Raw genomic sequence first — 14,826 nt, 5'->3', positions numbered from 1 at the left:
GCTAGGGATGGGAATGTTAACTCGATATGGTAATTTTTAAAGTAAATATAAAGTCAGAAATATGTTTTTATCTAAGTATTTGAACACTTGTTAATCGCCAATTTTTTTCAACGAATAGTAGGTAACTACTTACTAGAATACGTAGAACGAGAGTCAGATAGGCATAACTATATTTAAAGTTCAGGTAGCTTCTTTAGCTCTATAAAGTAGAGTCAGACAAGTAAATTTGCCATTGTAGATTGTGGACTATTTAATTGCAGAAGAGATAAATAAAAAAAAATAATTGATGTTATTTTATAGCTTAGTGGGAAGGGATACACTGCAGCGACCGCTTCACACAAGTGTGGTACAGGGACATACCTGTTTATCAGACTTTACTTTTATTGTTATAACACTTATAACATTGAAGTTAATGTGTAATTTTTTTGTAACAAGTCGTTGAACGTTTTTTTGATAAGAGTTTACCTATAGATTAATGTAAACCAAACTGAAATTATAATGATAGATTCTAATTCCGGAATAATATCTTCACTCATTAAAAATTCAACCCACGTGTAATTTTCACTAAAACAGTTCCGGTATATTGACTTTATCGACACATGATGCGCAGCTTTAACGTTACGCCAATAAAGTTTACGTACCGACAAGCGCTTACGCCGTTGACCTAGAGACTATTATTACTTGATCCGCGCGGAAACAGTCCTTGTCGGTCTGCATTGCGGGCAGTCCATGGGCGCCGTTGTCTTGTATAAAAGACTTCTCGTACAGCCTAGTGCGGCGATATCACGTCTTGAATCGACATTGTTTAGTGGTTGTTTTTTATGTTAAATCCCTATATTTTAAACATTTTCGGGTGTAAAACATATGTTTAATTTTGGCAATTTGGAATGAAATTAAAACAGGATAAGAACAAAGCTAAATTAAAAAGATTTTTACCATAATATTGTAAATATCGATATCACTATTTGCAATCCCTAAACTTTTTATTAGTTGTTTACTTAAAATTTGCTCTGGCGTGTGAGTGAGCGTCTTTGCGGACTAGGTCCGGCGGCCAAAAGGTTAATAAAACCAGAGAGCATATTATAAACTGTAAAAGGCTTAAAACCACTGATAGGCCGGTTTCTATAATAAAAATAAAGTAATAGGTATTATTTAGCTAGCTATGTCCAAGCCGTTAATCCGTTTCGTCATAGTATGCCCAGCTTATAACCGGTCTTAGGAGGGATCCAATTGGCTTCTTCAGCCTTTTTTTTGGCTGTTTCGGTTTTTTTTTAGCCCTGAGGAATGACTTCGTCACGTTTAGTGGGCCTCGTTTCAAGTCGTTATGTTTCACCTAAAATATTTAGAAAACTTAGTGTCCAAGAATCAGCTATTAATTGTATTAACACTATTTTCTAATTTTGGTAAACCGGTTAAAAAGTAAATTCCCTAAAATAAGAAAAACCGGTTAAAACCGTGCTATTATCTATAGCCTGACCAAAATGTATAGCTAATTACTGTACCTCTTAAAGACAAGGGTGACAAGTATACGTACTCTATATCAGCGGTCGGCAACAAGCGGCCCGCGAGCCTCCCTGGCTATTCTGTGTGTAATATTGACAAACGACAATGTCTGATAAAGTCATGAATATTAACAAAGTGCGCCCGCGTCAACTTTGTTAACCACTATGTGGCCCTTGGCTGCTAAAAGGTTGCCGACCGCTGCTCTATATGAAAGTGAGCGTAATAGCTTTATAGATTACCTCTTCATATGCTTTCAAAATTTGAAGCGCGTCCCAATTATTATGATTATTCTGAACACTTTTATACAACATATTCATATGCTTATTCATCTTGTTCATGTGACTCGTGAGATGTCCGATCTTGTACATAGTTTCCGACTTCAGTGTATCATGTATATACTGTAAGTCCTTTACTTGCTTTTCTAAATCTTTTTTTGAAGACAGTAGCAATGATACCAATTTTTCCTTGAGCAATCTGTCTTTGTGAGTGTTTTTACTAACCGGTTTTTGGGCTAATAAAGGCAACGGGTATACCTGTTTTTCGCAATTGTCATATTTGTCGGGTAATGCCGTCAGTTCGTTTACTGGTTTAATTACCGGTTTTATGTTTTCTATCGGTAGCGATAATCCGCTTAGCGGTGGTCTGTAAGTTAGCCGTAAATTATGTTCCTTTGTGGGGTAATTTGCCGCTTTTTTGTTAGACACAGGTAATCGGTTTTTTAAAAGTCCAGGACGGACAAATGATAACATATTTTGCTTCGGCAGACTATCCGGTTCTTTGCTTATTATTGGTACCTGTATTCTGTGTATCTGTGATGGTCTGACATTTTGAAAAATATCATTTACATTTACCTCATCATCATTAACATCATGATTGTTCAGTTCCACAGATTTAAAGATGTAAGCGGGTATGGTCTTATCAAATTTCCTTTGTTCTGTATCTCCATTTCTCGAAACCGGTTCGGAATCAACCGGTTTTAGATTAACCGGTTCTATCGGTTTTGCAGTAAACGTGTATTCGTTAGGAGATATGATTTGTGGTTTATTTGCTTGATGAGAACTCTGAATAACAGGTGTTTTCGTATGAGTTTCTAGATTTTCGTTATATGGTAGTCCCGTTCTAGCGTACATTGGGTAGACTGGCATACGGTAGAAATATGGATCCTTTTGATTGGCTGTCATCATAGTTGGTAATAATACTGAAACTAAATAGATTTTTTTAAATGTTGTTTGCCTGATGCCGCGATCGTAAGCGATTGTACACTATAATTACTATATTGATTATATTTTACATTCAATAGTAATTAACTAAAACAACACAAAAGACAATTCTTGTGTTCAGATATTGTGAACACCTTGGCCGCTCCGATATATATGATGGCGACTATACTTACGAGGAAATTGGAACATTTCGTATGGGCCCCTGTTTATGTGCCAATTTTGGCTATAGTTTGATGGTTTTAAGGAAGGTTCTTAACCGGTTTTTTCTTCACACAAAAAATACCGGTATTAATACGTTCTTTTTCGTTTTTATGTTTTATTTCATTTTTAATGGAACAATCTAATAATACGAATTTGTTACCTAAATGATTCAGTCCTATGTAAAGAGCATAAAATAATTAAAAATATAGGTTTATTTCGGGGCTTCTAAAAAAACCGGTTCCGAGCCTTGGTTTTTAGTTATCTGGGAAAAATATTCTCATATAAGAACTAAACACTTACATAAAATTGTCCGTAACATTTCGCCGCCGTGACCGAGTAAGAAATGAAATGTCGAAACTGATTAAATTACCATGTTGCACGAAATTACTGCCATGTTTAATGAAAAGTAATTACTGTAAACATAACTAAGTGCCCTGTAAAACACGGTCAAATTAAAATGTCTATGTATCGTTTTATTTTGGCCTATATGTAGAGGGCGCGTGTATTGGAGGGTCTGCCATCTTGTGGCCTGATGAGAAACATACTTGTATGTGCACTTGTACATTGCCGAAGCAAGTGTAACCAACTATCGTTCTCGTAGGTACGTTTCCTATGATTTTATATACATATTTACCCAATAAAATATCATAATTATATATCACGTGATATTGTGGTTGCGCTAAAATCACAAAGGGGGAAGGGGGGTCAAAAGTGGTTGGCTTCGGCTCCGCACACGTCTCCCAAAGGTCCAGAACACTGTTCCGTGATGGGAGAGACATACAAATTGCTAAAAGCAGATAATGAGACAAACAATAGGTAGTAGGGGCATTTTATTAGTTGTCAAGCTGACTCCACAAGACAGGCGTAGCCTAGTGTGGCAGTCATAGGTTAAAAAAACTTGTAATTTTTTTGGCAAATAAAACTCTTTTTTTTGTTTAAGCTAAACTTAGCTCCATCATACAGATTAGAGATGCACCGGATATTCGGCTACTATCCGGTATCCGGCCATTATTTTAACATTCGGCCGGATACCGGATAGTGGCCTACTATCTGACCGGATACCGGATAGTAACATTGCTTGATTTAGGAGTGAACAAAATTGGAATAAGAAACAGTCACGGTTATAATCGTACTCGTTTATTATTTAAAACATTTTAAGCATTCCACTGACTTGCACACGCTCTCGCTTCGAACCTAAAACGAGTCCGCACGAACGTTCACTACGAAACAGATCAAAACCTGCATAATGCGCACCTGATAAACCGAAATGTAGGTATAGTTCCGCCGGCCGGATACCGGATATTCGGCCGATGGTCAGGCCGAATATCCGGTATCCGGCCAAACAACTATCCGTTGCATCTCTAATACAGATCACATAATCAATTAATAGGGTGCATTTAGGATTCCTTATCTTATCGGCCGGATACCGGATATTCGGCCGATGGTCAGGCCGAATATCCGGTATCCGGTATCCGGCCAAACAACTATCCGTTGCATCTCTAATACAGATCACATAATCAATTAATAGGGTGCATTTAGGATTCCTTATCTTAGTTTGCAAATGCCGGCGGCGCGGAAAGACAATGACGCCAATACACTTTTCCTGATACTTATATTTAATCATAATAAAAAAAACAATGAGTAAAAGTAAATTAAAAAAAAATGTGTCAAAAAAGCTCGTGAAAAAAGCACGCGGGCTCAATATCTATAGTTCGTTTTTTTAGCATTGGAAAGAACTCCGCAGATGCAAGCGTGCAGTTTTTATCAGGCTCGTTAATTGTTAATAATTATTGAATTATCTAATGTAGCATGGTCAATACATATAATTTACTTCAAATTGTTACCGCTAAAAGTGCCAGATTTAGAACCACAAGTGAAGTTCTTTCTAATGCTAAAAAAACGGACTATAGGATTATGAGCATAAGCGGTTCATTAAATAGGTTCCATATTACGAGCAAGTGTGTTGACAACAGAGCCATGACTGCCATGAGAGTTGCACCAATCACTAACCCAGGGTTAACCGGTTAAACCTGGAGCAATATTCTCTTTGTCTGGAGTTAGCATGGTTACCAGTACAATTTGACACTGGTTAACCCACAGACAAAACATCCTCCAGACTTAGCATAGTCGCAGCCGTATGCCTGGCAGAGGGGGTAGCTCTGCCAGGCATACGGTAATCTTACTCCATGTTCGAGTCGAAAGTGTCTTTGTGTGACGTCCGTGTCTTTGAACGGACCAATCACGGCACGGGACTTCGCTCACCTCGTTCCGCGCACCCCCGCATTTTTGGCATCATCGGTGGCATGAAATAATTGCTCTAAACTCGGTCTAGAGGATTCCTAGTCTATGGGTTAACCTAAGTATTAGGTTAATTTGCTTGCTTGTTGAAATGAGGAGCGTGAAATATATAAATAACAACGATTTTATTTGTCTTAACAAAATGTCTTTGCTTAATTCCTAAAAAGACCAGCTCAAAAAAATACAAGTTGTTACTTAAAGCGATAGTGGTATGTTACAAGTAATATGTCTCAATTATCACATAATAAGATATACCGTAAACACGGGTACATTGGCCCTGAAGGGTAACTTTGACCATTAGGATAATTTTGACCATCAGGATAAAATTCTTGTAATTAAAAAAATGTATTGTGACAACTACAAAAATATGCATGAAAAAAAAACAGAACATGGCACTGAAATTATGGCATATTGTCATCTATATCATGTAGCTGGGTTTGGCTATCCGTTAGTGTTGTGGTTTTCTTGCGGGCCAAACTAACCCTCTGCAGTGCAAAAAGCAGTGGTGGCCGAGTGGATATGACGCCTGACTTTCGATCCGGAGGTCGGGGGTTCAAATCCTGGCTCGTACCAATGAGTTTTTCGGAACTTATGTACGAAATATCATTTGATATTTACCACTAGCTTTTCGGTGAAGGAAAACATCGTGAGGAAACCTGCATACATCTGCGAAGAAATTCAAAGGTGTATGTGAAGTCCCCAATCCGCAGTGGGCTAGCGTGGGGACTATAGCCCAAGCCCTCTCGCGCATGAGAGGAGGCCTGTGCTCAGCAGTGGGACGTATATAGGCTGAAATGATGATGATGATGAAACTAACCCTCTATTGCAGGGGTGTCCAAATTTTTTTACCTGAGGGCCATATTGCGCCACAGAAACTTTCAAGCGGGCCACCCCTGGAGCCTGGCTCACTCACTTTGGGTGTCGGCGGGCCGGATAGAAACGCGTCGCAGACCGGATTTGACCCGCGGGCCGTGTATTGGAGACCCCTGCTCTATTGGGTCAAAGTAACCCAGCTTTACGGTATAAAAAAGTTTGTTACAAAAATTGTACTTTGTTCTTATACTACCAGATACTAAAATGACAATTTGACTTAAAATAATTTTAAAAGTGGAAAAATTACTGTCTTGGTTGTGACTTGAACTCACGGAGTATTGATCCAGATGCCGTGAGTCCAAGTCTCACCCAAGACACACACCCACATATATCCACATTTAAATTTATTTTAAGATTAATGATATCAGACGTTTCTGCTTGTTAAAAATTAAAATTGACTATTTGACTTTCCAGTCCAACACCTATTATTTTAGTAGCATAATGATTAACCCCCTTATTCATAAACGTCTACTAAAGTTGACAAGCCGATAATAATCGTTTGTCCCTTTCCGACGTATCGGTATGATGGAAAGGGACAAACGATTATTATCGGCTTGTCAACTTTAGTAAACGTTTATGAATAAGGGGGATAGAGGATATAGAATGAACTTGAAAATGGCGAAGGCTCGAGAATCTTTTTGTTCATTATGTTATTTAATGTCTTTAAAGTGTAATATTGATAGCTTATTATGCAGTGAACTAACGTGGAAGTGTGCAGCTAAATGAAGAATTGTGACGTTCTCGATCAAAAGGTACCACTTTCTCTTTCATAAAGACGAATTTTGCTTGTATATTTATATGAATAACCTCGTAGAGCGTCCTTATGGTAAACGACAATTTGGTACCTTTTGATTGAGAATGTCTCAAGAATTTCGTTCATTCACCCGCATGTTTTTATCTCTATCGCACGCGCATAAGTATTCACAGTGGCATTCATTACCGCCGGCACATGAGCGGGACAGCAATAGAACACGCGTGCGATAGATATAGAAAAACGGGCGCCAATGTACGTAATTCTACGTGCTTAGCGTCCTTACTAAAAGACTTTAGATTGGGCAAACAAACTGTCTTTTTAGTATCTGCGATTAAAAAGCTTAGAGAGCGGCATGGACAGGCTCTCTCTCTCTTTCCTCAGGGTATTCCTGCTCTAACTCGTCTTCTTCGTCGAATTCGGCGTCTTCGTCGTCCACGGGAGCCTCCTGGAAATCAAATGAAATTAGTTATTTACGATACAAGTGCGAAAAAGAAGAAATTCACACGAAAAGTGCTATTTTACGCACTAGTGCGGGAAAATAGGACCATATGTACTGTAAATATAGTTTAATAAAAATAGTAAGTAAAGGCAGTGGGGAGACACTCCAGACTTCGGGCAAACTCGGCTCCGTTCGGCTCAGCATTGCTCCGAGCAATTTTTAGGGTTGGCACAACTTGACGGCCCTTTGCGTGCGCCTTGCACACAGATAAGATAATGGCATGAATTTCGACAACCCCAAATAGCCGAAAGGGATAGCGCCATATATGTATTAGAAAGGGGCAGCATGATTCGACCCTGAACCGCTGTCAGACTTCGGTTTTGTAGGAAGTTTCCTTTCTGTACGGTAGTACTATTATTTTCATCACACCAGCTCGGAAAGACTTACTTTGCACTTCAAAAACTGATAGCAAAGTTGCATTTTATTCACATGTGAGGCAAAGTAATTAAATGCCAATTTTGAGTTGTTTCCTTATGTTTGCTGCTAAAATTGACTTTTAAATGATGGTTTTGGATGGGAAATATTTAATAACGTTCATTTGGATTTGATTTTGTTTGATGTTTTTCATTTAATATTTGCTTCGGGTTGTGTGGTGAAAATTTTTGTGTTTCCCTCGGGGCCAATTTTGTTTAACCCTCGTGCTTTGAAACCCTCGCAACGCTCAAGATTCCATTTTTCGAACCACTCGTTACGCCCGTGGTTACATTTTGGAATCTTTCGCTTGCTCGAGTATCAATATTAGCACGAGCGGTTAAACAACAACTTTACACCCTTGTAAAACAAACAACTATTATTCTGTGATATTGGTACCTGGTACTGCTGGTACTCGGAGATGAGATCGTTCATATTGCTCTCGGCCTCTGTGAATTCCATCTCGTCCATGCCCTCGCCCGTGTACCAGTGGAGGAAAGCCTGGGAAATAAGGAAGAAAGTAATTTTATGTAGTCTACACTAGCGCCCCTAGCGGCGAAATTAAACGCGGTAGCCCTCACGCCCGCATATTTCGCAGTAGTATGGTTTTAGTCATACGAATATGTATGCAGGGGTGCTAAGCTAATAGTTAAGCTGACTGTACATATAGCTTGTAGCATTTTTTGCATTAGTATGATTTTAGGCCAATAAAAACTACAGATGTAGTGCATAAGTAGGTATTTTCTACTTATCGTACTTTCACGGAAACGTACGAACGTGTCTTGCTATTTCAGTCAGTCTCGTTACAAAAAGTACTGAGGTTGACTGAAGTAGCATGACAGAGAGTTACCTACGAAGGTGGCGGACATCTTTAGGCCTCGCGGCGGCACGTCGCAGACTGACACCTTCAGGTTGTTGGTCTCACCTTGCGTCTAAACATGGCGGTGAACTGCTCCGATATGCGTTTGAATATCTCATGTATGGCGGTGGAGTTGCCTACGAAGGTGGCGGACATCTTCAGGCCTCGCGGTAGCACGTCGCAGACTGACACCTTCAGGTTGTTGGTCTCACCTTGCGTCTAAACATGGCGGTGAACTGCTCCGATATGCGTTTGAATATCTCCTGTATGGCGGTGGAGTTGCCTACGAAGGTGGCGGACATCTTCAGGCCTCGCGGTGGCACGTCGCAGACTGACACCTTCAGGTTGTTGGTCTCACCTTGCGTCTAAACATGGCGGTGAACTGCTCCGATATGCGTTTGAATATCTCCTGTATGGCGGTGGAGTTGCCTACGAAGGTGGCGGACATCTTCAGGCCTCGCGGTGGCACGTCGCAGACTGACACCTTCAGGTTGTTCGGGATCCATTCCACGAAGTAGCTGGAAAGATTAAATTTATGGGTCATTCTTTGAGAGAGAAAAATTTACTTTAACGCATTCACTGCCAGCTACCCGCCAGGCGGGCTTTTTGTTCGTAGTCGCTTTTCGCTACATACGAGATGGCTTCACGATGGCTTAACGCATTCACTGCCAACAACCCGCCAGGCGGGCGCCGTGTTCGCTACATACGAGATGGCTTCACGATGGCTTAACGCATTCACTGCCAACAACCCGCCAGGCGGGCGCCGTATTGCTACATACGAGATGGCTTCACGATGGCTTAACGCATTCACTGCCAACAACCCGCCAGGCGGGCGCCGTGTTCGCTACATACGAGATGGCTTCAAGATGGCTTAACGCATTCACTGCCAACAACCCGCCAGGCGGGCGCCGTGTTCGCTACATACGAGATGGCTTCAAGATGGCTTAACGTATTCACTGCCAACAACCCGCCAGGCGGGCGCCTTGTTCGCTACATACGAGATGGCTTCAAGATGGCTTAACGCATTCACTGCCATCAACCCGCCAGGCGGGCGCCGTGTTCGCTACATACGAGATGGCTTCACGATGGCTTAACGCATTCACTGCCAACAACCCGCCAGGCGGGCGCCGTGTTCGCTACATACGAGATGGCTTCAAGATGGCTTAACGCATTCACTGCCAACAACCCGCCAGGCGGGCGCCGTGTTCGCTACATACGAGATGGCTTCAAGATGGCTTAACGCATTCACTGCCAACAACCTGCCAGGCGGGCGCCGTGTTCGCTACATACGAGATGGCTTCACGATGGCTTAACGCATTCACTGCCAACAACCCGCCAGGCGGGCGCCGTATTGCTACATACGAGATGGCTTCACGATGGCTTAACGCATTCACTGCCAACAACCCGCCAGGCGGGCGCCGTATTGCTACATACGAGATGGCTTCACGATGGCTTAACGCATTCACTGCCAACAACCCGCCAGGCGGGCGCCGTGTTCGCTACATACGAGATGGCTTCAAGATGGCTTAACGCATTCACTGCCAACAACCCGCCAGGCGGGCGCCGTGTTCGCTACATACGAGATGGCTTCACGATGGCTTAACGCATTCACTGCCAACAACCTGCCAGGCGGGCGCCGTGTTCGCTACATACGAGATGGCTTCAAGATGGCTTAACGCATTCACTGCCAACAACCCGCCAGGCGGGCGCCGTGTTCGCTACATACGAGATGGCTTCAAGATGGCTTAACGCATTCACTGCCAACAACCCGCCAGGCGGGCGCCTTGTTCGCTACATACGAGATGGCTTCAAGATGGCTTAATGCATTCACTGCCAACAACCCGCCAGGCGGGCGCCTTGTTCGCTACATACGAGATGGCTTCAAGATGGCTTAACGCATTCACTGCCAACAACCCGCCAGGCGGGCGCCGTGTTCGCTACATACGAGATGGCTTCAAGATGGCTTAACGCATTCACTGCCAACAACCCGCCAGGCGGGCGCCTTGTTCGCTACATACGAGATGGCTTCACGATGGCTTAACGCATTCACTGCCAACAACCCGCCAGGCGGGCGCCTTGTTCGCTACATACGAGATGGCTTCACGATGGCTTAACGCATTCACTGCCAACAACCCGCCAGGCGGGCGCCGTGTTCGCTACATACGAGATTTCGCATATTAACGGGTACGCTAGTCGCACGCGCTAGCACTGAATGTGTTAAGCTAGTCTTCAGTTAAAATTATTGAATTGTTGTATTTATTTTTATTTGTATTGACGTGCTTAATACATTATCAGATTTAGTTACATGTACAGTCCGCTACACATATAACTGATCCCCCTTCATAGAAATTTCTTTGCAGGGGGGTCATATTCTATCTCTGCAGCTAACTGTACCAGGCGTGGCTCACTCCGCGATTTCGTCGCTTTGCTACAGGTAGCTAAAACTCCATCCGTTCGACCCCAATCTTGGGGTCTGCCATAAGCCGCGCGTGGCGCTGTCGCCACCTAGCGGCCATATCTTTGCTGATCGTAACAGACGCGTTTTGTTAGAGAGTGAGTCTTCTGTACCTAGTACTATTATATATTCTGTGTTCTCACCTGGAGTTCTTATTCTGTATGGCGACTATCTGGTTGTCGACCTCCCTCATGCTCATGCGGCCCCTGAACATGGTGGCGACGGTGAGGTACCGCCCGTGCCGCGGGTCGCACGCGGTCATCATGTTGCCCGGGTACGTCGTTACTATCCAGTATCCGGTCGGATAGTACGTCACTATCCGGCCGGATATTCATATAAGTGCCGGATACCGGATAGTAACGGTACATAGTTCTCACCTGGAGTTCTTATTCTGTATGGCGACTATCTGGTTGTCGACCTCCCTCATGCTCATGCGGCCCCTGAACATGGTGGCGACGGTGAGGTACCGCCCGTGCCGCGGGTCGCACGCAGTCATCATGTTGCCCGGGTACGTCGTTACTATCCAGTATCCGGTCGGATAGTACGTCACTATCCGGCCGGATATTCATATAAGTGCCGGATACCGGATAGTAACGGTACATAGTTCTCACCTGGAGTTCTTATTCTGTATGGCGACTATCTGGTTGTCGACCTCCCTCATGCTCATGCGGCCCCTGAACATGGTGGCGACGGTGAGGTACCGCCCGTGCCGCGGGTCGCACGCGGTCATCATGTTGCCCGGGTACGTCGTTACTATCCTGTATCCGGCCGGGTAGTACGTCACTATCAGGCCGGATATTCAAATAAGCGCCGGATAGTAACGGTGCATAGTTCTCACCTGGAGTTCTTATTCTGTATGGCGACTATCTGGTTGTCGACCTCCCTCATGCTCATGCGGCCCCTGAACATGGTGGCGACGGTGAGGTACCGCCCGTGCCGCGGGTCGCACGCGGTCATCATGTTGCCCGGGTACGTCGTTACTATCCTGTATCCGGCCGGGTAGTACGTCACTATCAGGCCGGATATTCAAATAAGCGCCGGATAGTAACGGTGCATAGTTCTCACCTGGAGTTCTTATTCTGTATGGCGACTATCTGGTTGTCGACCTCCCTCATGCTCATGCGGCCCCTGAACATGGTGGCGACGGTGAGGTACCGCCCGTGCCGCGGGTCGCACGCCGTCATCATGTTGCCCGGGTTGAACATCTGCAATGGAAACGTTCGCTAAAGCGCCATCTAGTAGAGAGTAGCGGAACTTCGTTGCAACTATATAAGAGATTTACTGTCATGGTAAATTATGTAGCTACAGTTCATTTACTGCCATCTTTCGACAGAAGATTAACACTGTTTGAACGCCATTTGACTTTGAACCTTATTCTTTAACTGATATGTGTTAACTTTTTAAATATTGATTATGCCATCTACTCGAGCATAGGCTGAAGGTTGTGGCGCCATCGCTCGAAAACATGGAACTATACCTTTGGCCTACAGTCGAGTAGATGGCGTTAATATATACATATTAAATAAGTTAACACATATCAGCACCTCTAGCATAACTTACCGCGACAGGCGCGAGAAGAGACAATTCGGCGCGACTTGAGGGCTTGTGTGGCAGCACAACTCACGCGCCAGTAAAATAATAAGGATCAAAGTCAAATGGCGTTCTAACAGTTTTATGGGCTATCGAAAGGTGGCAGTAAATTTACAGTGGCTACATAATTTACTTTGACAATCCGTCTCTATAAACTTTATTCTCTTTGCTTATCTTTGCTCTACAGCTGGACCAAGACAAGTCTGCAATGATTTGGATAGCCGACGCGGTGCAAGTGTTATTTTAAACGTCAAACTTCTATGAAATTATGACGTATAAATAACACTTGCACTGCGTATGCTATGAAAATCCGGCCGGTTTTTAAATATAATAAATAAATAATTTAGCCTGGCCTATATACGTCCCGTTGCTGAGCACAGGTCATATTTAATTTTTTTTATATTATAAGGACCACTTGCGTCATCCCACTAACCCGTGGTTAAGCAGTTAAACCGTTAACCCAGTGTCATATTGTACTGGTAACCCCATGGTTACCAGTACAATATGACACTGGGTTAACGGTTTAACTGCTTAACCACGGGTTAGTGGGATGAACCATTTACTCGAGGTTTAACCAGTTAACCCCGGGTAAGTAGAATGGTGCAAGAGGCGCTTAAATATTTGATATGGCCTTTCACTCAAAAGGGAATATAACAGATGTGATGTAGCTATGGGGTTGTGCACAAATCACGGGGTCACGAAAAAATCACGATAGATCACGTTGGGGGAGGGGGGGTATAAGGAAACCTCACGTGTATTTTTTTTCAGTGAACGAAACTAAGAAAAAAAAAACCTACCACATTAGTAAGTTTCGTTAAACATAAATCTTCACTCTGCATTTCAAAATAGCGAGTAGAAAATAAAAACATAAACAAGATTTTCTATATACAATACTAAATATCTTAAAATTAGGTCGAATGAAAAAATTTCGATAAATACACGTGAGGTTGTGTAGGGGGAGGAGGGTAGCCAAAAACCTCACCAAATATCACCAAGGGGGAGGGGGGATTTGTGCACAACCCTAATTATGGCTAAAATAATCGACAAATCAATAAAATAAATTACTTGGGTCATGAGTTCAGCTACATTTTGAGCGCGGTAGTCAAAGGAATTCTTGGCTGTAAGCGGCGCGAAACCTGAAACAAGAATGTTGTGTTAGTTTTATCGTTAAAGGCGAAACGTTATATAACTTTATGTTATAATATCTGGGAGACCAAGCTTTGCTCGGAAAACATATAAAAACTAGAAAATGCGCGTGAGACTGCTATATGAGGGTTTTCGGGGGCGATAAATCGATCTCGGAGGCCAAGACCCTCTTTGGGTCGATGAGCCATATTAGTTAGTTAGTTTTAGATACTGACCGGGCATGAAGAAGTGTAGCCTGGGGAAGGGCACCATGTTGACTGCCAGCTTGCGCAGGTCCGCGTTCAGTTGTCCCGGGAAACGGAGGCACGTGGTTATCCCGGACATTGTTTTAGATACTGACCGGGCATGAAGAAATGTAGCCTGAGGAAGGGCACCATGTTGACTGCTAGCTTGCGCAGGTCCGCGTTCAGTTGTCCCGGGAAACGGAGGCACGTGGTTATCCCGGACATTGTTTTAGATACTGACCGGGCATGAAGAAATGTAGCCTGGGGAACGGCACCATGTTGACTGCCAGCCTGCGCAGGTCCGCGTTCAGTTGTCCCGGGAAACGGAGGCACGTGGTTATCCCGGACATTGTTTTAGATACTGACCGGGCATGAAGAAATGTAGCCTGGGGAACGGCACCATGTTGACGGCTAGCTTGCGCAGGTCCGCGTTCAGTTGTCCCGGGAAACGGAGGCACGTGGTTATCCCGGACATTGTTTTAGATACTGACCGGGCATGAAGAAATGTAGCCTGGGGAACGGTACCATGTTGACTGCCAGCCTGCGCAGGTCCGCGTTCAGTTGTCCCGGGAAACGGAGGCACGTGGTTATCCCGGACATTGTTTTAGATACTGACCGGGCATGAAGAAATGTAGCCTGGGGAACGGCACCATGTTGACGGCTAGCTTGCGCAGGTCCGCGTTCAGTTGTCCCGGGAAACGGAGGCACGTGGTTATTCCGGACATTGTCAACTGGAAACAAAGATATTCTTGAAATCATTGACAAAGAACGGGGCTATTATAGAGTTACTAGC

At 43.6% G+C, this 14,826-nt stretch overlaps 1 protein-coding gene across 1 annotated transcript in view; it reads right to left on the bottom strand.

Moving 5' to 3' along the window:
• The window catches only part of LOC134677513 (tubulin beta-1 chain-like), a 32,586-nt gene that overhangs the window by 1,659 nt on the left and 16,101 nt on the right, over positions 1 to 14,826 (bottom strand). Inside the window, exons 7-14 of the mRNA XM_063535980.1 lie at positions 14,650 to 14,764; positions 13,729 to 13,799; positions 12,139 to 12,278; positions 8,977 to 9,136; positions 8,831 to 8,878; positions 8,159 to 8,260; positions 3,225 to 7,294; positions 1,743 to 2,707 (exon numbers count right to left, since the gene is read on the bottom strand). Coding sequence (XP_063392050.1) covers positions 7,190 to 7,294; positions 8,159 to 8,260; positions 8,831 to 8,878; positions 8,977 to 9,136; positions 12,139 to 12,278; positions 13,729 to 13,799; positions 14,650 to 14,764 — 741 coding nt within the window. The 3' untranslated portion in view covers positions 1,743 to 2,707; positions 3,225 to 7,189. The remainder of the gene's footprint in view (positions 1 to 1,742; positions 2,708 to 3,224; positions 7,295 to 8,158; positions 8,261 to 8,830; positions 8,879 to 8,976; positions 9,137 to 12,138; positions 12,279 to 13,728; positions 13,800 to 14,649; positions 14,765 to 14,826) is intronic.

This window comes from Cydia fagiglandana, chromosome 26 (genome assembly GCF_963556715.1).
Source record: "Cydia fagiglandana chromosome 26, ilCydFagi1.1, whole genome shotgun sequence".
Taxonomy (NCBI): Eukaryota; Metazoa; Arthropoda; class Insecta; order Lepidoptera; family Tortricidae; genus Cydia; species Cydia fagiglandana.
Note: the sequence above shows the minus strand (reverse complement) of the source record. Positions and strands in the feature narration are given on the sequence as shown.